The sequence below is a fragment of the Beauveria bassiana genome (assembly GCF_000280675.1).
Source record: "Beauveria bassiana ARSEF 2860 unplaced genomic scaffold BBA_S00001, whole genome shotgun sequence".
Taxonomy (NCBI): Eukaryota; Fungi; Ascomycota; class Sordariomycetes; order Hypocreales; family Cordycipitaceae; genus Beauveria; species Beauveria bassiana.
The window spans coordinates 886101-909222 of record NW_007930836.1 but is presented as its reverse complement, the minus strand read 5'-3'; the positions used below and the strand labels follow the sequence as shown (position 1 = coordinate 909222).

Below are 23122 nucleotides of genomic sequence, written 5' to 3'. Positions count from 1 at the left end.
AACGAGCGTCACAGGCTAGCACTTGATCACGGCGATGCTAGTCTGTACCCAAGCATATGAACTGTCTCCTGGGGAGAAGTTTTTTTTTTTTTTTTTGTCCCTTGTATTTCCCGCATCGGTGAGGTGGATAATAAGGCCATTCCATGGCGAAGTCATCGGCAGTATTGCCGCACAGGAGTCACATTTGGGTGAACGATTACAAAGGCGAAATGATATATTTTTCCGGGTTTGTCGCTACCAGGCGAACAGAAGGAATGCGTTTCCGAGTTGGATGGTACTGCGAAACCTGTCAATTCAGCATCATGGGTATCGGCGCAAAACGATGTGTATTGTTATGACTTTTTTGTATATATGCTTTGGTTGGTTCCGGTCACTTCTTAACAACCACACTTTTTTTTGTTCGTTTTATTAGAACGCGTTAGAATGAGTCTCTGGGGTCTTGATCATTGCAAACACTGTTTTAGGCAAACCATAAACAGGATAGGGATTAATGTTTCAGTATCTATCCAAACCTTGGCTGTCTTGTTTCAACATACTTCTTGATGCCTCTTTTCATACAATGAGCATATGCCTGGCGGCTGTAGAGGAGTCGTTGGGTGCTTTGTTCGGAGCAGCGTGTCCGAGAAGGAAAATGGGGCTCCTGTTCATGCACGTCGATTCTCAAACGAATGATAGGATCTACCCGTGCAATGCCGCGTCGGCACGACTAGGCGCTGCGGTGTGCATGAGCGGGCCGGCGGGCGGCAATGAGGGTTATCCTCTGGAACGTAAACTGACGACATTGCATTCCCGTGCCCGTGCAACATGTACACAAAGAGGACGCGTACGTGGCGAAAACAAAGAGGAGGCTATGTGGCAACCGCTCATGCCGCTTCAACTTTGACAGTTGAGCACTCTGGAATCTGGAACCCGGTAAGGTCTATTTTTAGACGAGGCGTGATAGTGGTACTCGATTGTCACCCAAACAATTGCACCACCAGGTGGCGCCCTGATCATGCTGTAGTTGTTTGTTGGCTTGTCGGCTTGTTGGCTGTGTATTTGGTTGATGCGTGCCATGTATCTTTGCCCAAGTGGTTGTGGACCTTCCGGCGCTTACCTGACAACCTGGCTGCCCCTGGACCAGATGGAAAGTTCGTATGCATCACGCACACCTCATACACGACAGCTGCCCGTCAATTGTAAAAGTCATATTCTCTGGGCGTGCAACGTGACAGTAGCCGAGTAAGTATCGTAACGTCGGTGGTTGAGTCGTTCATTGCACAGGACACGCCCAAGCCGTGCACGCCGTTATTATCCGATGCGCAGATGTAATCGTTGGTGCGATTTTTCCTATTTCGCTTCTCAGACCAGTCTCTCGTCTTTGAGATTGAGCTTTGAACAGGGCACCACTAGGTGTAAGCCCCGGCAACGTAGTTGTAACGTCTCCGCATAGGGACATGAATAGGAGTGCAAAGTGGTATTCAGCAATTACAATCGGAAGAACATAGTGGACTTGAGGTTTTTCAACCCGATGATGTTTGAGATGCATCTCGTGCAGCAGAGCTGGGCTAGAAAGCTGATTACTATGAGCTGAAGTTGGCCAGCTACGTAGCCATATTATCCAGTTTACTGACTGAGCACATGGCCGTTACTCCCGGCTGCCATGAAAATTGCGCAAAATCATCCAACTTACCTATTTATCCCACCAAAGTCTCAGAGATCCGAGCGATGCAAAGGATAACTTCTCATAAAATACAAACGCTCAAATATCTACAGGGTACGGAGTATCAGTAGTTGCCGCAAAGTTGGCCGCACGAGCCATGTACTATCGATAATAGCGCCCCACTTGTCGCCGACCTGGACAGCAATTTTTCCTCAACTTTTTCTTCAATCCCTCACGAAATCTTCTGGTTGACCACAACCAAGAACATTCTGATGTGCGATCCCTGAACTCCAACATTGGAGGCCTAGTGCCTGAACCTTTTCAACCCAACATGGAAACTTCAAGAATTTTTGTCAAGGGCTTGCCGACCAGTCTTACCGAGGCCGAGTTTCGGAAACACTTCTCTGCGGGAAACCGGCAAGTCACAGATGTTAAGCTCATGGCACAGCGCCGCATCGGCTATGTAGGCTATAAGTCAGCAGAGGACGCCGCAAAGGCTGTCAAGTACTTTAACAAGACCTACATCCGCATGTCCAAGATTGGTGTCGAACCCGCGAGAGCAGTAAGTTCAACAGCACCGAGACAAAGAGCGATTCTCTGGTTGCTAACCGGAATGCAAGATTTCAAACCCCGCGTCGACAAAGGCGCCTGTCGCCACCCAAACCGGTGCTCCGGAGAAGGCCACCAAAGTTCTATCCTCGGCTGCCTCTGTCGAAGATGGTTCCAAGAAGAGAAAGCGGGAGGACCTCGACCAGTCAGATCACAAGCTGCAAGAGTATCTTCGGGTCATGGGGACAGGTAGAGAGAGCCTCGTTGCCAACGAGACAGCTGTTGAATCAAGCGGAGCCCTAGCGCAACTGGACTCTGCGCTGGTGCCTGATGGGGAAAGCGATGACGAGTACGTCCAAGTTCCCTCGAGGAAGGAAAAGTTTCGAAAGGTTGATCATGCGACGGGCGAGACCGGTGTGGCTCAAGTGATATCGGCGAGGAACTCAACATCTAGTAGAGAGACTGCAAGTATCCCGGCCGACGGTGTGGCTGGGCCGTTGCCCAGGCCACTGGCCCCAGGGTCTGAGCCGGCGGATGAACCAGCTGATGTGGCAATGGATGCGACGGATGATGATTGGCTGCGCTCTCGAACAAACCGACTTCTGGACCTGGTAGATCCAGACGACATTTCCCGTGTCGTACCCATTGAAAAGGCTGAGTGTGACAGCTTGGCTGCTCAAGAGGTTGGAAATGACAAAGAGGCTCCGCATTCCGAGCAGGACGGAACTCACGATGACCAAGAGCCCCTCCCACAACAAGGGCAGGACAAAGACTTAGCTGCAGAAGCTATTTCGAAGACTTCTCGGCTATTCGTTCGAAATCTCCCTTACTCCGCCACCGAAGATGACCTGAGAGAGGAGTTTGAAAAGTTTGGGGGTGTAGACGAAGTAAGTCATTTTTTCTCGCTCATGTTTTCTTTGTTTGTTTTTCTCTCGTCTTTCTTCCAGAGTTCGGCTTGCATGATGAACCCAGATAGGGACAGCTTATACCTGACGGTATTTGATGAGAACCCTGGCGAATATTTTAGTAGATGCTTCGATTTTCTGAGTCTTGCCGTACTCTGGTCACTTTTTCTCTTGCATGATCCGAGACATGACACAAAGCTGCACATTGTGACTAACACATCCAGATACATCTGCCAATCAATGCACAAGGCACAGCCAAAGGTTTTGCGATGCTGCTGTTTACAAAGCCATCTGACGCGGTTGCTGCATTCCATGCGTTGGATGGGGCAACTTTCCAGGGGCGTATAATCCACATCATTCCAGCGGATGCGAAAAGAGAGCATGGTGTGGACGACTTTTCCTTGTCTAACCTCCCGCTGAAGAAACAAAACCTGATCCGCAGAAAAAAAGAGGCGTCATCCACTACTTTCAACTGGAACTCGCTATACATGAGCCAAGATGCTGTCAACTCTTCAGTGGCGGCTCGACTTGGTGTCTCAAAATCAGAGGTGCTGGACCCAACATCAGCAGACGCAGCAGTCAAGCAAGCCATTGCCGAAACGAGCGTGATCCAAGAGACAAAGGCTTATTTCGCTGCCAATGGGGTTGACTTGGATGCGTTCAAGTCTCATAAGCGGGGCGATACGGCGATACTGGTCAAGAACTTCCCATTTGGGACTACCATGGAGGAACTGCGCAAACTGTTTGAAGAGTTTGGTCCAGTTCTCAGAGTTTTGATGCCGCCAGCGGGTACGATTGCGATTGTGCAATTCGCACAGGCCAACCATGCAAAGTCGGCATTTGGCAAGCTGGCGTATCGACGGATCAAGGACAGCGTGCTTTTTCTGGAGAAGGCGCCAAAAGATCTGTTTACTAGCGAGGCGGCTGCAGTGTCGGCGGCCAAGGCCAACAGCCAGCCGACCGCAACGACTAAGCTGAGCGTTAGCGACCTGTTGACAGGCGGAGGCGACAAGGCAGAGGAGGAAGAAGTGGAGACAACATCTCTGTTCATCCGCAATTTAAACTTTGACACCACCACGAGTAGACTAGCTGAAGCTTTCCAAGCTCTGGATGGGTTTGTCTCGGCCAGGGTCAAGACCAAGATGGACCCGAAGAAGCCGGGTCAGATACTCAGCATGGGCTTTGGGTTTGCCGAGTTTCGCACGAAAGCGCAGGCTCAGGCAGCTCTCAAAGCCATGGACGGGCATGTTCTGGACGGGCATGCGCTGACGGTCAAGGCATCGCACAAGGGCAACGACGCTGCGGAGGAGAGGCGCAAAGAGGACAGGGCAAAGAAGGTGGCGGCCAAGCGCACCAAGGTTGTCATCAAGAACTTGCCTTTCCAGGCGACGAAAAAGGACATACGGACGTTGTTTGGCACATATGGTCAATTACGATCTGTCCGCGTTCCAAAGAAGGCAGATTCTAGCTCAAGAGGCTTTGCCTTTGCAGACTTTGTGACACCGCGCGAAGCGGAAAACGCATTAAACGCGCTGCGAGACACTCATTTGCTTGGGCGGCGTCTCGTGCTGGACTTCGCCGAGGCGGAAGCTTTGGACGCTGAGGAGGAGATAGAAAAGATGCAGCGCAAGGTAGGAGGACAGGTGAATAAGGTTGCGCTTCAGAAGCTTACAGGAGGGGGACGCAAAAAGGTGACTATTGGCAACGAGGACGACGAAGAGATGGAATAGATGAGGCAATGGCGTAGAGAACTATTAAAGATACCCTTTTTCCTTGAGAGTTTTACATGTATTGAGCATTTTCGTGGTACAATGTAGCGCCCATCGTACGGTGGTAGTCCCTTTTGGTGAGGCTATTGGCCAATGCTCCCTGAGCAGGGCGCGATGCGTGTTAAAGGGCAAGTGTTAGTTGAAGGTAACTTGGACGCCAACACCAAGGGCAAAAAAAATTCCAAAGAAATTGCAAAAAGACGATAAAAGTGAGTAGGTTTACGCGTGTTGGTGACCCGTATACACAACAATGATGGAGATGAAATAATAACAATTTGCAGCTGGCATTGTCGTCGGGTGGCTTGTCTGGTTGTAATCTCGCAGCATACCAGCAGGCGGTGGTGAGAATTCATGGCAGTCGCCTTTTTACTATGGGGAAGGGAAACACTTTAAACCAGTCATTTAACTCACAACTAATAAGCTAACGAGCTTGACCCAGCTTGGCCCAGCTTTCCCAGCTGGTTGATGATGAGACTCTATAGATTGGCAGCCCCCACCAGTCAAGTTATTCCCACACAACCACCACCCTTGGACGACGCCAAACCCTCTTTCACGCTGCTCCCTTGCGCCAAAGAGATCGCGAAGCTCACACGCCTGCCCACCCCGCCCTCGCCCACGATTCCGAAGGCCTGCCCTTGTCCTATTGGGCCCGTTTCTGCAACGTTCGATGCGCAGTGCGTTGGCGCGCGTGCGCTGAGAGAGGAGGGCAATGGGGCCTCGCTTGCGCAGAACCAGGGCTTGTTCTACGAAGGAAGCAGCCCTGCAAAAGGAGTGACCTTGGCCGCGTCTCCGCCCACTACCGCCATGCCCAAAGCTGGACTTTTGGAAAGGTTGCTGAAAAGCCAATTATAGAGAGAGAGAATGGCATGGGCATCTAGACATTGGGGGCGTGTCTCCATCATCATGAAAATAGCAGCACAGCACACGCAGGCTGCGTGCTTCTTCACTACCGACCGGCCATGACAACCCGCTCTTCGACGTTGCCCCTCCCCCTCCTCCCAGTCTGATGGATGGCGAGGTCCTTGTCGACACGCCCTCCCCTCCTCTTCACCATGTCTCGCCGTTCCTGGACGGGGTGGTGGGTGCCCGCCTGGTGCCGAAAAGCTGCGAGGCCAACCCACCACCCACCATCCAGAGGCGCGATAACTCTAGGCAGAGGGCAGACACACACACACACACACACGTCTGCGAGATCACTAGCCTCGTTGACCCTTCGTCAATAGAGCGATCCACAGTCCACAGGTTCATCGTCCTTGGTTGCCCCATCGGAGGGTGCCAAAGTCTAGGATTTATACGGCCGCGGGTGACGGTTCTCGATACAGACGCTTCATACCAGTCAAACTCTGAGCCATTGCCAAATCGTACATTTATCCCACGAGTCCACTCCCAGAATTCCTTTCAACATTTCTTGTTCCTCTACCACTTGCCTTTCATTCTCATTCTCTCTCTCTGTTGCCTGAGCTTTGCCTACCAAACAACGCAAAAGCTCTTTATTGTTCCCATTCTCTTTGGCATTCTTGTGACGGTTGAGCTTTTTGCCTTTCTCTGCGAGCCAGGCAAAATCCCATTGTTGGCATTCCTGTAACAAGGAAAGAAGGCCTTGTTCTTGCTTCCCGTCACACACATACACCACATACACGCATTGCAATTCCAGCAAGCATTTGTTGGACAATGTCTTCACTATACGCTCCCAGACCCATGCTGTCATCGCAGCGCTACCACCAGCCAACACAAGACTATGTCGATGCCCGCCGCAGCAGCATCCAGCAGCCGCCGTCTGGCGCCGCCCGCGCTCCTCTGCGTGAGTCCACCGGCAATGCTCAGGCGCACAGCTTCAACGGCATGATCTCTTGCTACCAGAGCCCCGTAGCCATATCCCCTCCCATGCCTCAACCTTCGCAGCACATCCAGGCTCCCATGGTCCCATCGCAGTCCTTTGACTGCCTTTACCGCGTGCCCACTCCTCGTCAGCCTCAACCTCAGCAGCAGCAGCAGCAGCGCTTCCAGCGCAAGCCGCGAGCTGATATCAACCCTCTCTACTTTTGGCCTGCCTTTCGCCAGTACCGCAACAGACAGGCACACAAGGATACCCAAAAGGACAAGGGTGGCGTTTGGCGCCGTCCTGAGCTCGAAGATGCCTTTGTCGACTGTAAGTGTTGCATAGACCTGTACATGCTTTGAGAGACAAGACTAACATGAGCTCCAGCCGTCCTGCTCATGCCTCACATGGGCCGCCGAAAGTTTTCCATGGGCGGAAAGCTTCACGGCCGCAACATGCTCATCAGCGAATACATCTTTACTCTTTGCATTGCCATTCTAGGCAGCAAGGAAATCTTCCGCATCGATAACAGCAACGACAGCATCGAGCAGATGGGACGCAAGCAAGTCTCCAGCCATATGCAGGTCGTCAAAAAGTTCTTTGAGGACCTGCGCTGCTTTCACTTCCTCTTCCCCTCGGAGGAAAAGAAGGAGCCTGGCTCGACCAACTCGGAGGACTACTATGACGAAGAGGAGCAGGAATCCTTCAAGTCCAACCCCATCCTCACTGCCCTTGCCGAGGGTCGCGTGCCCGATGTCAAGCCCAACTATCCTTACTTTTCTTTGCTGCTCGCCCTCCAGTCCTACATCACCGTGAGACCCAAGACGTGCGAAATCTTTGTCTCGTCTTCCGACATTAAGATTCGCGACGAGATTGCCTATGACATCAATGATACCCCCCTTGACCAGACTTCCTTTCCCCACCTGAACAAGTACAACAACTGCGATGATAGCCCCAACGTGCTGGGCAAGGATGTTCTCCTGCACGAGTACACACGCTCACTCGACCACGCCACCTCAGCCTCGGTTAAGTCGGTCACGCGCCGTTGGCAAAAGGATGCGCCGGCTATGTACGAGACGCTGGAGCTGCCCGCGCGGGACGAGGAGTGCCTACTCATGGAGATGTGCGCCACGCTGGAGCTACACGAGCACGCCAAGTTCCCGTCCGGCTCCGAGCTGACGGGCTTCGTCGAGGTCGCCATCACGCAGCAGGCTCTTCAGAACCACCAGTGGAAGTGCGTTACTCGCCTGACGCGCCCTACCGAGCTTCACAGCGACGAGGCGGACCACACGACCGTTTACACCAACGACAGCGGCATCCACCGCCGCGGTTGCAGCGACTCCAAGCCCGACTGTGACTGCCACACGCGCTCCCGACAGGACATTCACGTCCCCTTTCCCGCCGTGGAATGGGCCAGCATCCTGAGCATGGCCGTGCAGTACCCGGACACAGAGCACCAGCGCGCCAAGGAGAAGCGCATGAAGATGAACGCGGCCGGCAAGAAGGCCGACGCTGAGCGCGCCGGCAGCAAGCGCAAGCGTTCCGAGGATGACGGCGACGCCGCATCGTGGGCCCGCCGCGAGCCGACCGGCAGCGACCTCATCTGCAAGGTGGCCATGTACCAGGAGCTCTGGTCGCGCGCGCCCGACTCTCCGCACTGGACCCGCCAGGCCATCATCTTTTGGCGCTTCAACACGACGAACCAGTGGTACAAGTACGAGCCCGTCTTCAAACCGGCGGGCACCTCGTGGCGCTGGCTGACCATCAACGACCCCATGTCACGCTACCACCAGCAAAAGGCGCTGGTATTCCCGCCGGCCGGCGTGCCGCGCGACGCCCTCATGTCGCCCACGCCCACCGTCGGCCAGCACCTGACGGCGACCATGAATGAGACGTTCCACTCGGCCTGGGACCAGGGCGGCAATCTGCCGCACGTGCCGGCGCTCCAGACGTCGGGCCACGGCATGAACCTGTTTGACTCCTTCTCCAACGGGCTGGCCACGCCCCCGCCGTCGGCGACGATTGCACCCCCGCCATACTCATCCGGAAGCTTCGACTCGGCCTTGGGAGCCAACGGCGTCCACTTTTTGCCCTCGAACGGGAGCGGCGCCGCTCACCCGCCGCAGCAACCCGGCTCGCGCCACAGCTCGGGCAGTCTCGCGTCGAGTCAGACGTATTTTGACAGCAGCAGCGGCCCAGTCTCGTACGCCGAGGTCAAGCCGGCACTGCCCGCCATTGTCACCGGCTACACAAACGGCGGCGGCGTCTATGACAACTCGCCCTGCGACACCAACCTCCAGGGCTGGGACATGGCCACGCTGGATCCGTGGGCAGCAGCGGCGGCCACGGGCGGCAGCGGCGGCGGACCTACGCCGACCTCGTCGACCGGCGCCCCGCAGGACTGGCCAGCACCGCAGCAGCACCAGCACCGACATCAGTCCTTGCCGCAATACCCAGGTGCAAAGATGGAGTCTGCCGATCACAATCCGGGAATGTGGGCGGCGCCACAGTGGAATGTGCCCGGCGGCACGGGATCGCAGAACGGCAGCCCCCGGCAGATGAAGAGGCGCAGGACCGACGTGGATGGCCACGTTGCTGTTGCGGCCGGTTGGTGAAGAGATTTCAAAGTCATAATGAAGGAAGAAGAGAGACCTTGAAAGTGATGTGCTTGATTCACTGGCCAAGACGTGTGGTGTGAACTTTGCGAGACTATCTTTTATGAAAGATTGTGTGGGATATCATGACGAAAAAGGATGGAATGTCTGCATGGATTTTGTTTCTTTTCTCTCTCACTCATTTTGGCTATTTTTTTTTTCGGGTATTTTGTTGACTTCTTGGAGCGAGGGCAACGAAGACTGTTTTTCTCGTTCCTGTGGCGTCATTGGAGTATTGGATGGCAAGATGGGCAAACTTTCCTTGATTTTTTTTCTCTTCTTCACATATACAATAGCCTTTTTTTTCCTTTTTACCTTTTTTTACGACTACGATAATACATGATGATCACAACTACTTTTTTCGAAATTCATCTTGCGCTCTTGACCGGTGATGAATGAACAGTATCTTGTGATTATTGATTCGAGATGGCAAGGCTAAGATGGGTGAAGCGACAAATCATGAGACGCCTCTTTGCGTGCTTCTGGACGAGACGAGAGCAAGACGTTGAAAAGATGGCGAGAAAAGAGTGACTAGGATTTGTTCTAGACGCGACAAGGCGAAACAAGTCAGAGAGAGGAGTGTTGGTGGGTGACATGGATGCGAGGCTGTCAGTTAAAGCGATGGGTGGGTGGTGGGGGTGAAGGTTTGCTTCCGAGTGGGAAAGACGGAAAAAGGCTTGACTCAAGTCTTTGGCCACGTGCGGGAGTGCTGTGATGGCGCGGGGCTGGAAACGAGATTCAACTAGATGGGCTCATGTGAGCAAGCGGCTGAAGTGAATGGATGGACGGCGGCGGCCGGGTTGTTGTTGCAGGATGGCTGCGCCTCCCGATGAGCACGTCATGTGTGAGGGTTCCTTTTCAGCATAAGGAGCTGCAAGGGGCCATTTAGACCGTACTTTTGATGATGGGCTATCCTCGCGGAAGCTACTACGGAACGGCTGTTGTTGGAGGAGGAGAGGCATGGCGATGGTGACTACGACTTGGTGAGACATGTTGATGCGCATGGTGATGCAAGATAAGAGGCGGAGCTAGCCTGGTGCTGAAAGGATGAGGGGTGTTTTCTTTTCTTCATATGAGAAGTGATATCGGGTGAGGCTAGTGTGGTGTCTCTGGTAAATATGATGAATTCAAAAAAAGAGAGTGTGTTGGTGATTAGTTGACCAGTTGCCAGTGTGACTATGGGAGCGGCTTGAAGAATGACGAGGTGCAAGTCGGGGTTGGGACGGCGCGCCATGTGAAACGAGCAAATATAGAAACTAAATATACAAGAATCATAGACATGTCTTTGAATGTCTTTGTCAACTACAGTATCCAAGGCGCTTTCTTGGTTGCGCATGTGATGCTCTTTCCGGGTTTTCCACCAATGCAAAAATCCGGGTGGCTGGAATCAGAACACTTGAAGATCACGAGGCCAGTCGACGGAGGATGTCCGCGTTTCCTAGCCTGGCCCGGGAAAGCCTACGGATGCAACATGATGGTTTTTTCTTGTTCTTGTTCTTGTTCTTCAGCCTAGTCGGGAGGTTCCAAAGGGGGTGTTCCATGGCAGCCAGTTCGGGGAAGAAGGGGGGGGGGCAAGGGGCCAAGGTGAGACCGTGTTGGGAAGCGCCCAGGACGGTGATTGGCTGATGAAGCACGAATCAAGGTGTAGGGGTCAAGATGGTGTCGGCGGCTGGATTATTGATGCTCAAAGTCGTTGAGAAAGGAGCAAAAAAAAAAAAAAAAAAAAAAAGGATCAATGAAGAGTAAGAAAAAGAAATGTTTGCTGCTAGCCATCATGAGCAGCAACTAGCGAGCTGCAGTGTGAGGGGGCGTGTAAATGTGTCGAGATGGTCAATTCATTGAACGGCCTCAAGAATGAGCGACGGGGTTCCGGGGGCAGAATAGACATTTTCCGGGGCTAGAGGGATAATCGTGTCTATTGGGATTACCTAGTTTCGTGCGAGCGTCACACGTGCTGTTGAGCAGGCGCATAGTATGTCCGTATAGATGGGGGGTCAGCCATCAAGACGGGAAGGTTTGCGTCGGCCGCCGAGATGGGTAATGGCCCCGGCTGAAGAGATTACATGGGTGGACAGATTGGGCAAACACGATCCTGTGCAGCGTGGGTTTGTCGCGCGGATATCAAACAAGATCAAAGGTCATGCAATGCGGGTAATGCAGATGCAGGAGAGAGAGAGAAACGAGTTTGAAGCAGACTTGGGGGGGGGAGGGAACCATAGTTATTACTAGCATGACGGGCGCTTATATGCAAGTTGTGAAGCTGTTCAATTACGGATACAAGGGGAATAATATGTTGGGTGGTCCAAACTCTTTCCACAATATAGATTAGGTACCTATATTGCTATCCCATCCACTGTTCCCCCTCCTGCATCACAATACAAGTGCATCAGAATACATGTGTTGGTGTGCTGGTTGGTGTACTGGTTGGTGTACTGGTAGGCGCCCCGCCTTGCATCCATGACAATTGGCGTCACACTACAACGGCGTAGATGGAGAACGGAGTAGGGAGGGACAGAAAGAGAGAGGAATGGTTTGTAATGTGTGATCTTTATGTGCGACTGTGGTACAGCAAAGGGTTGAGACTTTTCGAGAATTCTGGTGCCTGGCGAAAGTCGTCGTTTTCATTCTTTTGAATTTCGTCTCCTTTGTGGCAGCCCCTTGCTACAGGGCGGCAAACTTAAAGGGTGCTGGCTGCCCCAGATGAGCCACGACGAGCTGAAAATAGAGAACAAGACAAAAAGAGACTGTAGAAAATAATAGAAAATTCCAGCCTGATATGAACAAGCCTTTTAATGTTCTGATTCCTTTTTTTAGACATACATGACCAGTAGGCCTATCCAGAGGACCATCTTGGTCGGCCGTTTGCTTCAGCGTTTGCGTCTTCATTGCCCATTGATTGGCTCACAGCCTGGCGTTTTAACCGTTTTAGATGTTGTCTCCACCACTATCCGTATCCCCCCCATGAAACGACGTTTCTCTCCGACTTCTTCTTGCAGCCTGCAAGGGCCAGCACAATGGGCTGCCCGCCCTCTTTTCTTGTTTCTTGTTTCTCGTTTTCCTCATTGTCGAGAAATCTAGATTTGACTAGAAACATCTCATTCATCAAAAACCCCTGTTTCTTTAACAGCCCCAGGGCCGTCTCAGACTGGCCTTGTTCGCCACCAACTAGCCAGCCGCCAGCCAGCAATTCATCTGATGGGCTCTTGCAAAACTCATGGTCATTATGCATCAAGGGCAAGAGGAGTTGTATTCGTAGAGTAAAAATTGTGCTCAACATAATGACCATCTCCATTAATGCGATGATTTTCTTGCTTGCAACAAGAAACATCATATGCAGCGCGCGTTTCCCTCCCGTATCATCATCCCACCCCCCGTCTTTACCGTCTCCCATCCTATTGAACCGCCCTGTGCAACCGGCCGAGGCCACGCTCACCATTTATTGCCTCCAGGCCTTTTGCAACAGCCTATCATTAAATTAGACCATCTTAAACCTCACACAACATCCACTTCTCTGCTTCTGAAAGGCGTCGGATTTATTTCTCACCTGCTGCACCTTTTGTTGCCTTGCAGCCACAGACCCAGCCAAGGCTTCATTCACTACATACTCACCTTGGTCCTCTCTTTTAGTTCTGCGACCTCTCTCTCTCTCTCTTCTGTCCTACTCAGAAAATCTCCTTTTTAGCAAATCCATACATTGTCATGATATTCTGACGGACTCGTCTTGCTGCTTCTTTCGTCGTGTGGCGCTCTTCATCACCCTCCTTATACTCATTCCTTTTACGCTGCTCCCTCCTAGAGTCGTGCAAGCACAGGCTGGAACTGTGTGATTCACCTCTTTACTTCTTTCCTTCTCACCAACATTCATTATTCACTGCGTACCGTCTTACAACCACAACAGAGCAACCTCGCCAAAGAATTAGCCAAATTAACAAACCAGCAAACAAAGCCCTTGCCGAGCTTGCCAGCTGCCAGCTGCCAGCCGCCAGCCCACGTCTTTCTTTGCCTTTACCTTTGCCAGCTGCCAACTATCAACTTTCTTTCATCAAAACAAAACAAAAAGGCACAAAAACAACAATAATAGCGACAAAGCATCTTATTTGCATCTTTTTCATCATCACCGCTCGCTGCTCTCCCCATCTCCTCCAGCATCTTCCTATTTACAGGCTGACCTACCCCAAGCCTCTCCTTCGCCAACATTCACTTACACGACCAGCCATTCCTTTGCTTCCACCGTTGACATTTCAGCCATTCTCCTGGAGAGAAGTGAACATTCCTTAAACAGAACCATCTTCACACTCTCTCAGATTTTCACGTTCAAAATGCGTCCATCACAATCAACAGCCTCCACGGCGCTGCTCACCGCCGCCGCCTTCGTTGGTCTCGCCAACGCTCACTCCTGGGTCGAGGAAGTATACCGCGTCGACGACAACGGTGCCATGGTCGGTCAGACGGGCTACCCCCGCGGCTGGATCGCGCGGACCTCGACTAACCCCCCCTTCAGCGATACCCTCGCCCAGTGGCTGCTACCGCTCAAGGGCCAGAGCGCCTACTCGGGCGACGAGATCCTCAACAAGCATCAAAAGACGGAAAACAACCCAGCGCTCCCCATGCTGCAGGCCGCCCCTGGCGACAAGATTGCCCTGCTGCACCTCGAAAACGGCCACGTCTCGCTGCCGCAGAACCAGCCCAAGAAGCCGCGCAACCGCGGCACCATCTTCCTCTATGGCACCACCCAGCCCGCCAAAGACGAGCGCCTCTTTGACGTCCATCTCGTCTGGAACCGCGCCGGCACCGGCGGCGACAAGCGCGGCAAGCTGCTCGCCACGCGCAACTACGACGACGGCCAGTGCTACCAGACCAACGCGCAGGAGATTAGCACCTCCCGCGCCCAGAAGCTGGCTTCGGAGGGCGCCGTCCACGAGCGCGAGCTGCGCTGCCAGTCCGACGTCCAGCTGCCCGACGACCTCAAGCCCGGCGACGTCTACACCATCTACTGGTACTGGGACTGGCCCGACCTAGACCCCGAGCATATCAAGGTCGACGCCACCACCGACGGCCGCTACCCCTGGGCCGGCACCTTTATGCGCGGCGAGACGGACCCCAACGGCTTCACCATGGCCGCCATTGCCAAGAATGAGAGCTACGCCAGCACCATCGACATTCAGATTGTCGAGCGCGCCAAAATTCCCCCGGGAGTGGCCGTCGCCAAGGCTGCCGACGTTGGGCAGTCAAACCAAAAGATTTACACAATGGCCGTGGCGGACCAGCTAAGCAACAACTTCAAGGTCGACATTGACGCCAACAATGCCGGCGGCGGCAGTTCCAGCGCCACCACTCCGGCTTCTTCCCCCAGCGCTACGGCTACAGGTTCTGATCCCGCTGCTGCTCCCTCCAGCGTCGCCCCGACGACCTCCTCCTCGGCCGCTGCCCCGACTACCACCGCCGGAGACGCCAGCGGCGGCGGCAAGGTCACCGTGACGGTGACGGTGACTGTGCCGTCTTCCACCGTCTATTCTACCGTCTACGTAACCAAGTCCGTCGTCGCCAGCGACGGCAGCGGCAGCGGCGTCTCCCCGGCTGCGCCAGTGTACGCTACTGCGACGGCCGGCGCGCCGGCGCCAACGGTTCCTGCGATGCGTGGCCGCGTGGTACGACGGAACTGGCAGTTTGGTCAGTAAGTACAGGTACCCAAGTGACGACAACTGCAAGACAAAGGACTGCGGTTGAAGAAACAAGAAGGACCTAAAAAGGCGCCTCGTTATTCAGTCTTGATTTTTCTGAGATTTTTGTTGCATTTTGCCAGACCAGTTGGCTATTTCTGTTCATGTACTCTTTGATTGTGTGTGTGTATATCAAACACGTATATATGTCTTTCGTTTCTCCTGGTCATATCCCAGGAGATTACTCCTTTTTTTCTTTCTTCTTCTTTTATATGTTTTGGAGAAGTATTGCTTTACCGCAGCAATACAAAAATTGGATTTCCTCGCGCGACTTTGAGAATGATGCAACAGCCCCATTGTGACCGTGGCCTTCATCTATATATTAAAAACAGCCTTTGCAGTGAAAAAGCGTCCTCACATCTCGCCGCACTGCGCAATAACGACATCCATGTTTGGCACGTCCTTGCCCTTGTACCCAGTCTTGGTCGCCTCCATCTTTCGCACCACGTCCATGCCGTCGGCGACTTTGCCAAACACGACGTGCTTGCCGTCTAAAAAAGGCGTGAGCGCCGTGGTGATGAAGAATTGGCAGCCATTTGTGTTTGGGCCGGCGTTCTGGGGAGGGCTCTTGTCAGCATAATGTGCGCGCGCAGACACAGCAGCGGCGCCTTTTCTTCTTCTTTTCCTTTTTCTAGTGACAGAAAGAAGAGGAATGATTTGATGAGAGAGAGGCGGGGGGAGAGGGGGGAGGGAACTTACAGCCATGGAGAGAAGACCGGGCTGGTCGTGCTTGAGCGTGAAATTCTCATCCTCAAACGACTTGTAGCCCCAGATGCAAGTTGAGCCGCTGCCGTCGCCATTGAGAAAGTCGCCGCCCTGGCACATGAAGTTGTTTATCTGAAAAAAAAAAAAAAAAAAGAAAACCGGTTGTTTTAGCCGAGAACACTTGGAGGAAAGAAACAGGACAGGGGAATAGTAAAAGAGTAAAAGAGCGTACAATACGGTGAAACTTGGAGCCCTTGTAGCCCTGCGGACGGCCGACGGCGTCTTTGCTCTCTCCCGTGCAAAATTGGCGAAAGTTTTCGGCCGTCTTGGGCACGACGTCTTTGAAAAGCTCAAACGTGATTCTTCCTAATGGTTCGCCTACATGTTTGCAATTCATCAATATACGACAACAACAAAGAATAATCAAGAATTTACAGCATCAGTGAAAACATACCTCCGAGAGTAATGTCGAAAAAGACTCTTTTATAGTGTGCGATTCGATATAATCAGCATACAGACAATTCACACTTTTCGTTGGTCAAGGCAAAAAAGAATACACAAAAACATACAAGGGATTGCCCGACTCTGGTAGCTGCGTTGGCGCCATAGCCTCTTCAAGTCTTTTTTTTTTTTTTTCTTTTTTTCCTTCTTTCCCTTTCAAACAAGAGAAGTAACGCGTTTCCTTCTTTTTGCTTCACGGGTCTAGAACTTGCTCCTCTCCACACTTTGCGGCGACTTGTAGGGGTTAGAATCGACACCGGGTAGTCTAACGTGAAGCCGTACTTGCTCCGAGATGAAAACGCAAGGGCGTGTGAGTATTAAACAATAATATGGCAGAAATAGATTGGTGTAGATTGAATTGTGTGTGTGTGGTTGGAACAAGAAGAAAGGCAAAAAAGAAAAAAACGGTCGTTACGTCGAAGCTGTCGCGACGAAAGTGGGGCCTGGTTGTTGCTCTCGTTTGACTGGCTCGGGCAGAGGTTCCGGCTCCAGCTGAGAGAGCTTAATACTTATAAATGTGCCGGAAATGTACAAGATCTTATAGAGATAGTCTGCCGATCTGCTTGATTCGGATTCGCGCTTGTTTCTTTAAGAAGAGTTTTATACAACGTTGTGTTGAAAAATTTGAATCGCCGCATCAAGAATGGTGCTGGGGGTAATCATTGCTGGCTGGGTAGAGGTGGACGATCGGGAGTCGCATAAAGATGGAAAGAAATTTCACGACGAAAAAAGTAAAATGATTTTTGTCTGAATATAGATTTTGAGAATAGAATGTGAAGAAAAGTACAGGGACGAGGACCGAGGTCTGTGATGAAGACGTGAGGAATGACAACTTGGCGAATTTCATCTCTACCTGGCCTTGGCCCTGATGATCCATTCCACGGGCTTTTCTTCCAGCACAAGGGTGATGCCGCATGCCATTCGCCTTGAGTGTGTCTGCTTTGATGCACAAGCTTTTTCTATTGAGTACGCTTTCTATTTTTCTGCCGAAAAGAAAAAAGAAAAAAAAGAAAAAGGAAAGTTGGGTACCAAGACGGCCTATAACTTTTTTTTGAGTAATAGACACAACCACCAGCAGATCATCATCACCATGTGCACTCGCACGTTACAAGTGAACCATCGTGAGACTATTCGAGAAACTCTAGATATCCATCCTTTACATTGAATGTATCATCTTTAGTTTTTCTTTTGAAGAAGGACCAAAGCATTGTCAGATGTTCGTTCACATGTAAAGTACATAGTCATATAGAACATGAGAAGATCAAACATTTATAGAAAGTACAGCAAATCTCACCCTAATACAGCCCCCAGTCGACCTTTTGACCTTTGATATTACCCTTGCAATTCATCGTCCCCTTGGAACCAACCCTCCCCCCACCGCCAAACTTGTTGATCGAGTCGCGCACCAAATCAATCACGTCCTGCGCGCCGACTTTAAAATCAACATTCCCATGGATACCCTTGCCCGTGACGCCAAACTTGCACGACTTGTGCGAGCAAATCATTTGTTGCTTCTCCAGCGGACCGACGTGCGGCCAGCGCGTCGGCAGCTCACGGTCCTCGAGCATGCGAATCATTTCCTTGCAGTCGCTGACCAGCGGCGATGCGCCGCTCGTCTGGTTTTCTATCGTCGAGTCGCCGCAGTAGTCGTATCCGGCGTTGGCGTTGCACGGGTAGTCCTTGGCGTCATCGCTGCTCGCGCCCCAGGCGATGCGCGCGCGGTCCGCGCTGCAGACGGGCATCCGGATGAAGCCGGGCGTCGTCACGTCGTCCTGCATCAGGCTCTTGAGAGTGGCAGCATTGTTGGGATTGGCCGGCTTGCCGCCGTTTTCGCCGCCATTGTCCAGGTAAGTCCTCACCGATCTAGAAATCTTGTTAGTCGCATGTGTGCACCGCGCTCGATTCTGCATACCCAATAATGAGATCTTCCAGAGACACCTTGGAAAAGTAATCGCTGCCGAGCTTGTCCACACCAGTCGGCGTCTTGAATTGGTCATCGTTGCACTCGACGCATGGGTTCGGCACATGGTCGCAGCCATTCTTGGCACACTCCTGATAGCCGCCGTCCGGGCTGGCCAGGCGATACCACGTGTCTTTTTCCCTGTAACAGGCGCCCTTGAGCTTGATATCCTCGTTCTTGCCCTTGTCGCAGCTCAGACCTGTGTCGATGATAAAGGGGCGGTGGCCCGACGCGTGCCAGATGGCCGGTATGGCGTAGGCGTAAAACGTTTTGGAGAGGTCATCCTCGAGCGTGGTGTTGGCCTCTTTGCTGCTTGCCTGGTCGTACGAACCCTTGCCATAGTCTTTGCCGCCGGCAAACTGGCCGTCGGCGAGGAGATCGCTGAGCGTGTCGAGAGAAGAGTCGGACCCGTTGAAGAGGTCGCGCAGGCCCTCGGTGGCAATGTCGTTCCACCCGGCCATGGCCAGGCCCATGGTGTTTTTGAAGTGGGCTTCGGCCTTGGGGTCCCAGTCAGACGTCTTGCCGTCGACGAAGCCACTGCCTATGGTGATGGCGGTGGTCAGAAGACTGCTACCGGCTGACGAGATCTTGTCTTTGATCGCGTTGGCGCCGGCATCCTCCGCCTTGGCCACAAAGTACGGCAGCTTGCCAATCACCTTGCCGACAAAAGGGCCAGCCACCATGCTGGTACCCATGGAGACCAGGTCGAGAAGGATGGTGAGCCATTCCTTGTCCTCCTTGGGAGGAGTGGGAGCAAAAGTCTCCTGAAAATCGTCCAGCGAGGGATCAATCTTTTCAGCAGCGGCGTGGCCGAGAGCATCGGCGTACGATGCATACAATTCGTTAATCTGGACGAATGAATTCCAGATTAGGGCGGCTGCTGGACCGGTCCTCTCGCCAGTAAAGTCGGCGCAGGCAAGCGCGCTTCGGCAGTTGCTGGAAGGCGAAATGTCACCGCAGTCAATGGGCAGGGTGTGGTTGAAGTTGTTGGCAAAGAACTCGGAGAATAGCGCGGTGCCCGTATGAACACCCGACGTCTTGGCGCGGTATTTCTTCCAGTCAGAGATCATGTCCTTCCAAGCATTGGCAGCGTCCAGATTCTCCCAACGCTCATCGGCAGTGTAGTGGAGGGTGTCGGTTGCACCGTCAGCGGTGCAGTCCAGCTTGGTCCAGTTGCCGGTGCGTTTGCCGACATCCTCGTACGGATCCTTGCGAGACTTGAGCGAGACGGTAAACGCAGACCAGTCGGGGAAGCCCTTGGGCGGATCTTCAAAGTTCTCGAGGTCGGTAGCCCAGTTCGACGAGCCACCCATGCCCCAGTTCTTATAGAGCTTTTCTCTGTGGCTCCGGACATCAGCGTCCATGTAAGCCACCCACTGGTTCTTGTCGTATACTAGCACATTACTGTTACTAGTGTCATCCATGTAGCTTTTGATGACGCGGCTCTTGTCTTTGGCAATGGCCTTGATTTCAGCATTGGAGATGTAGCCAGCCGTGTCTGTGCATTTTCCCTTGTTCGCATTTGAGTGTAGACGCGTGCCGGTAAAGGTACAGTCAGGCCCGTGACAGGAGCCGTCACTCATGGCAAAGGATCTGCCATAGCTCGTGACGCCAACAACCACCTTTCCAGAGTCAACGCCAGCCTTGGTGACCATGGACAGGGAGTTTTGCGTCTCGGTCAAGTTGACGTGGCTGCGGAGGCAGTTACCGCCAGGGCAACCAACCTGGGCATTCTTGTTGTCAACGTCCCACTGGCCATGGAGGTCATACGTCATAAAGACAATATAGTCGACAACCTTGCTAATTTCTTTGATGGGAAACCCCTTCAGATACCAGTAGGAAGCGGGAGCAGCAATGGAAAGGCTCTTCCCGTTGAGCTTGGACTTGAGAAGCTTGAGGAATTCCAGATAGTTTTTGCCTTCGCTCTTATCGCCGGGAGGAACACCAGGAATGTCCTGGGCAGAGGGATACTCCCAATCGATATCAACACCGTCGAGATTGTACTTGTGGATATAGTTGGCGACGTTGGTCGCTAGAGTCTCTCTGTTGGCCTGGCTTGTCCCCTCGCGGAAGATGGTGTACGTGTCAGGACCCGTCGAAAAGTCCCAGCCGCCAAAGGACAAGATTCTCTTTGGGCCCTTGATCAGTCTGAAATTGTTGAACTCGTAATTGGTGGCATAGTCGTCGATGATGGGCTTAAAGTCCTTGGAGAGGGTACCAAAGCCAAAGTGTAGGTGAGTGTACTTGGAGGGGTCAATCTGAAAGGCGTCCTGATACTGACACTTGCGCTTAAAGGCGTATCCCTCAAAGTACGCAATACTGCGGTATTCGCTCGGGTTTCCTTTGACAATTTTGGTACCGCAATTGGAGATGCAGCCATTTGTGTCCTTTTTGGCCGTGCCAGGCGCCCCGTTACCGGTGTCGGTGCAGAACTCGTCCGTTGTACCACACTGACCCCAAACGTCACAACATGCATTCAGAGGGCACGGGTTCAGCTCAGCCAGCTTGTTCATATCCTTAGGCTTCTTGGTTCCAGGCTTTTGGGGCCCACAAACGGCGTTGCCTTGGGGTGCAGGCATGGGCGGCGTGCCCTTGCTGATGCAAATCACACTGCCAGCCCAGAGACGACCACCTTCACAGCCATTCCAGCCCCAAGTCTTCTTCTCGTTGAAGCTCTCAATATCCTTCTTCGTGAGACCATTGGCAGCAGCAATGGACGAACAGTCCAGCCCCTTTTCGACCGTGGCTGTAGCGCAAGACCCGTCCTTGTTTGGCTTGGGCTTATAGTCGGGCAGTGTGCCGGAGGAGCAGCACACGTGCTGACCAGGCATCAGATCGTTGCAAAAGGTCTTGCCGGGGTTGTACTTGGTAAAGTCGGCCCCAGAGATGCCGCACATCTTGGCGAGCTCCGGACAGCCGGTTCCTTGTTTGACCTGGACCGTTCTGCACTCGCCGCGCTTGGATATATGCGGTGCGGTGGCGTTGGTAGAGTTGCTGGCTTGGATCGAGGACAGAAGGGGAGCAAAAAAGTGTGCTTTGCCATTGATCTTGTCAGAGGTGCCAAACTTGACACAATCACCGCTGTACCAAGAGGACATGGCATCCTGAATGGCGTCAAAGGTGCCGTTAGTGGTAGCGATGAAGCCAAAAATGTGGTTTGAATCGAAGCTAGGTCCGCACATTTGGACACCAAGTGTTCCTTGGCTGCTGTTGGCATGCTTGATGCTGTCTTGAAGGTGTTGGAGAGCCGTGGCACTGACAGCACCGCCGTTTAGACTCGGCCCGACGTACATGCCGGCCGCAGCGCCGCCAAAGCTGCCATAAATCATGCTTGTACCGTTTTGAGCCTGCTCCTGCCGGACATACTGTCCGAGGAAGCCAGTGAGAGAGGCCACGGCTGCCTCGGGCGCGATGCCGCCGTCCTCGTCGCCGCGTCCTACCTCGAACTCGGCATCGACCTCGTCCGCCGGCCGCGAAGCGAGGAGCTGGGCTGTGGAGATCTTGCTCCAACTCTCGCTCGAGGTAGTACAGGCAAAGATGCGGTGGTTCTGAGCCTCATCGTCGACGCGGTCGGCCAGGGCAAAGTCAAAGAGCATGGGGCTCTGGCACTGGTCGAGCTGGTCCATGCTGCGAAAAGCATCCCACTCGAGGCTGTTGATGCCTGACTCGGTGCAGCTTCTGGGACATGGATCACTGCCACTGTATCCAATGGAGGCAGAAAGCCTGTTGGGTGACGAAGCTGCGACGAAGGCATTCGTCGAGAGCAGCACACTCGTGGCACCCAGCGCGGCGTTGAGCCACGATGGTGCCATGATGCGAAATAGAGTAGAGAGTGACTGGAGAAATAAAAAGAAACAAAATGAGGGTATAACGGACAACTTGTATGCTTCAGCTTGATCAACTGCAGAACATTGAAGGACGTACAGGAGCACTTTATATAGACATGGAATCAAGGGCAGGGCCTGTCCCAATGTCGGCGTACATTGATCGGCAGTATAGAGTACCGACTCCGTAGACGAGTTAACGAAAATTCTTTCCAGAAATATCCGAAGGATGGACACCGATGACTTGTCTCGACGGTTGCCGGAAAACACTTGGGCGCCATTCCTGGCACTGCTGAAGCTCCGTGTGGCCAGCTCAGGTCCCGGCTAACCCGCTCACAGGAGTAAGCGACATGCCGCTCTCCACTGCTTCTCGATTAGAGCGGATCATAAAATGGAGTACCATGGTGTCTTTGGTGTTGAGATGTGCGACGTCAGGCCGAGATACTGAGCAAGTCAGCACAGCGTAAACTTGAACGAACGTGCCAAGCAAACTTTTACCAAGATCCGATGGCTCGATTGGGCTGGCGACCTGGCTTTCGAGACACATCCTCTCAGTCTCCAAGATTCCTGATAGGCTGCAGAAGTTGAGATCCAGGAACTCTAGGCACCGATGCCGTTCGCCGAGCCCCTGGCCGTCCTATTTCCGCAGCGAGCGGGACAGACCCGAAGAGGCAAGGCCGACTGCACCTTTGCATGTCATAATCAAACGGACAATGGGCGCGCGGAAGCACGCTAATGATGGTGCTCATTACGCTCTTGATGCAGAATTGGCTGATGACATGTTAATATGCAGGGGAAACTTTTCTGCAAGTAACTGACAGGTGCAGTGGGTCGATGTTGCATTTGCAGCATCAGGGGTTTCGCAGCAAACTCGCCGACGAAAACCATGACAAACACGCAAACTACTACTTTCAAGTCAAATTACATCTATTTGCACTCTGCAAGTTGATTCGAAAAGGCTCCTCGTCAATAACCATAGTTACAATTACGACTGCTACGTGTAAGAATACGGCGATATCAGCAGCAAGTGAATATGCAAACAATGCCAGAGGCAGCGGAGGGTGATTGACGTCA

General features: G+C 52.8%; 5 protein-coding genes across 5 annotated transcripts; 3 read left to right on the top strand and 2 right to left on the bottom strand.

Annotated features, from left to right (window-relative positions):
- Positions 1 to 1973: 1973 nt before the first annotated feature.
- BBA_00301 (RNA recognition domain-containing protein) lies at positions 1974 to 4826 on the top strand (the record flags this gene model as incomplete). Its single annotated transcript, XM_008595398.1, has 3 exons — positions 1974 to 2204; positions 2263 to 3078; positions 3321 to 4826. The coding sequence occupies 3 exons, from the start codon at positions 1974 to 1976 to the stop codon at positions 4824 to 4826; spliced, it is 2553 nt and encodes an 850-aa protein (XP_008593620.1).
- Positions 4827 to 6536: 1710 nt separating this feature from the next.
- On the top strand, positions 6537 to 9299 carry BBA_00300 (FoabaA-like protein; the record flags this gene model as incomplete). The annotated part of the gene is made up of 2 exons (XM_008595397.1): positions 6537 to 7014; positions 7072 to 9299. The coding sequence occupies 2 exons, from the start codon at positions 6537 to 6539 to the stop codon at positions 9297 to 9299; spliced, it is 2706 nt and encodes a 901-aa protein (XP_008593619.1).
- A 4358-nt stretch (positions 9300 to 13657) lies between these two features.
- BBA_00299 (uncharacterized protein) lies at positions 13658 to 15016 on the top strand (the record flags this gene model as incomplete). The annotated part of the gene is made up of 1 exon (XM_008595396.1): positions 13658 to 15016. One exon carries the CDS (start codon positions 13658 to 13660, stop codon positions 15014 to 15016), a length of 1359 nt encoding a protein of 452 aa, XP_008593618.1.
- A 396-nt stretch (positions 15017 to 15412) lies between these two features.
- Positions 15413 to 16370, bottom strand: BBA_00298 (putative U-snRNP-associated cyclophilin; the record flags this gene model as incomplete). The annotated part of the gene is made up of 5 exons (XM_008595395.1): positions 15413 to 15613; positions 15758 to 15874; positions 15996 to 16141; positions 16218 to 16243; positions 16333 to 16370. 5 exons carry the CDS (start codon positions 16368 to 16370, stop codon positions 15413 to 15415), a joined length of 528 nt encoding a protein of 175 aa, XP_008593617.1.
- A 1189-nt stretch (positions 16371 to 17559) lies between these two features.
- Positions 17560 to 22036, bottom strand: BBA_00297 (class V chitinase, putative; the record flags this gene model as incomplete). Its single annotated transcript, XM_008595394.1, has 2 exons — positions 17560 to 18127; positions 18177 to 22036. 2 exons carry the CDS (start codon positions 22034 to 22036, stop codon positions 17560 to 17562), a joined length of 4428 nt encoding a protein of 1475 aa, XP_008593616.1.
- Positions 22037 to 23122: the final 1086 nt, after the last annotated feature.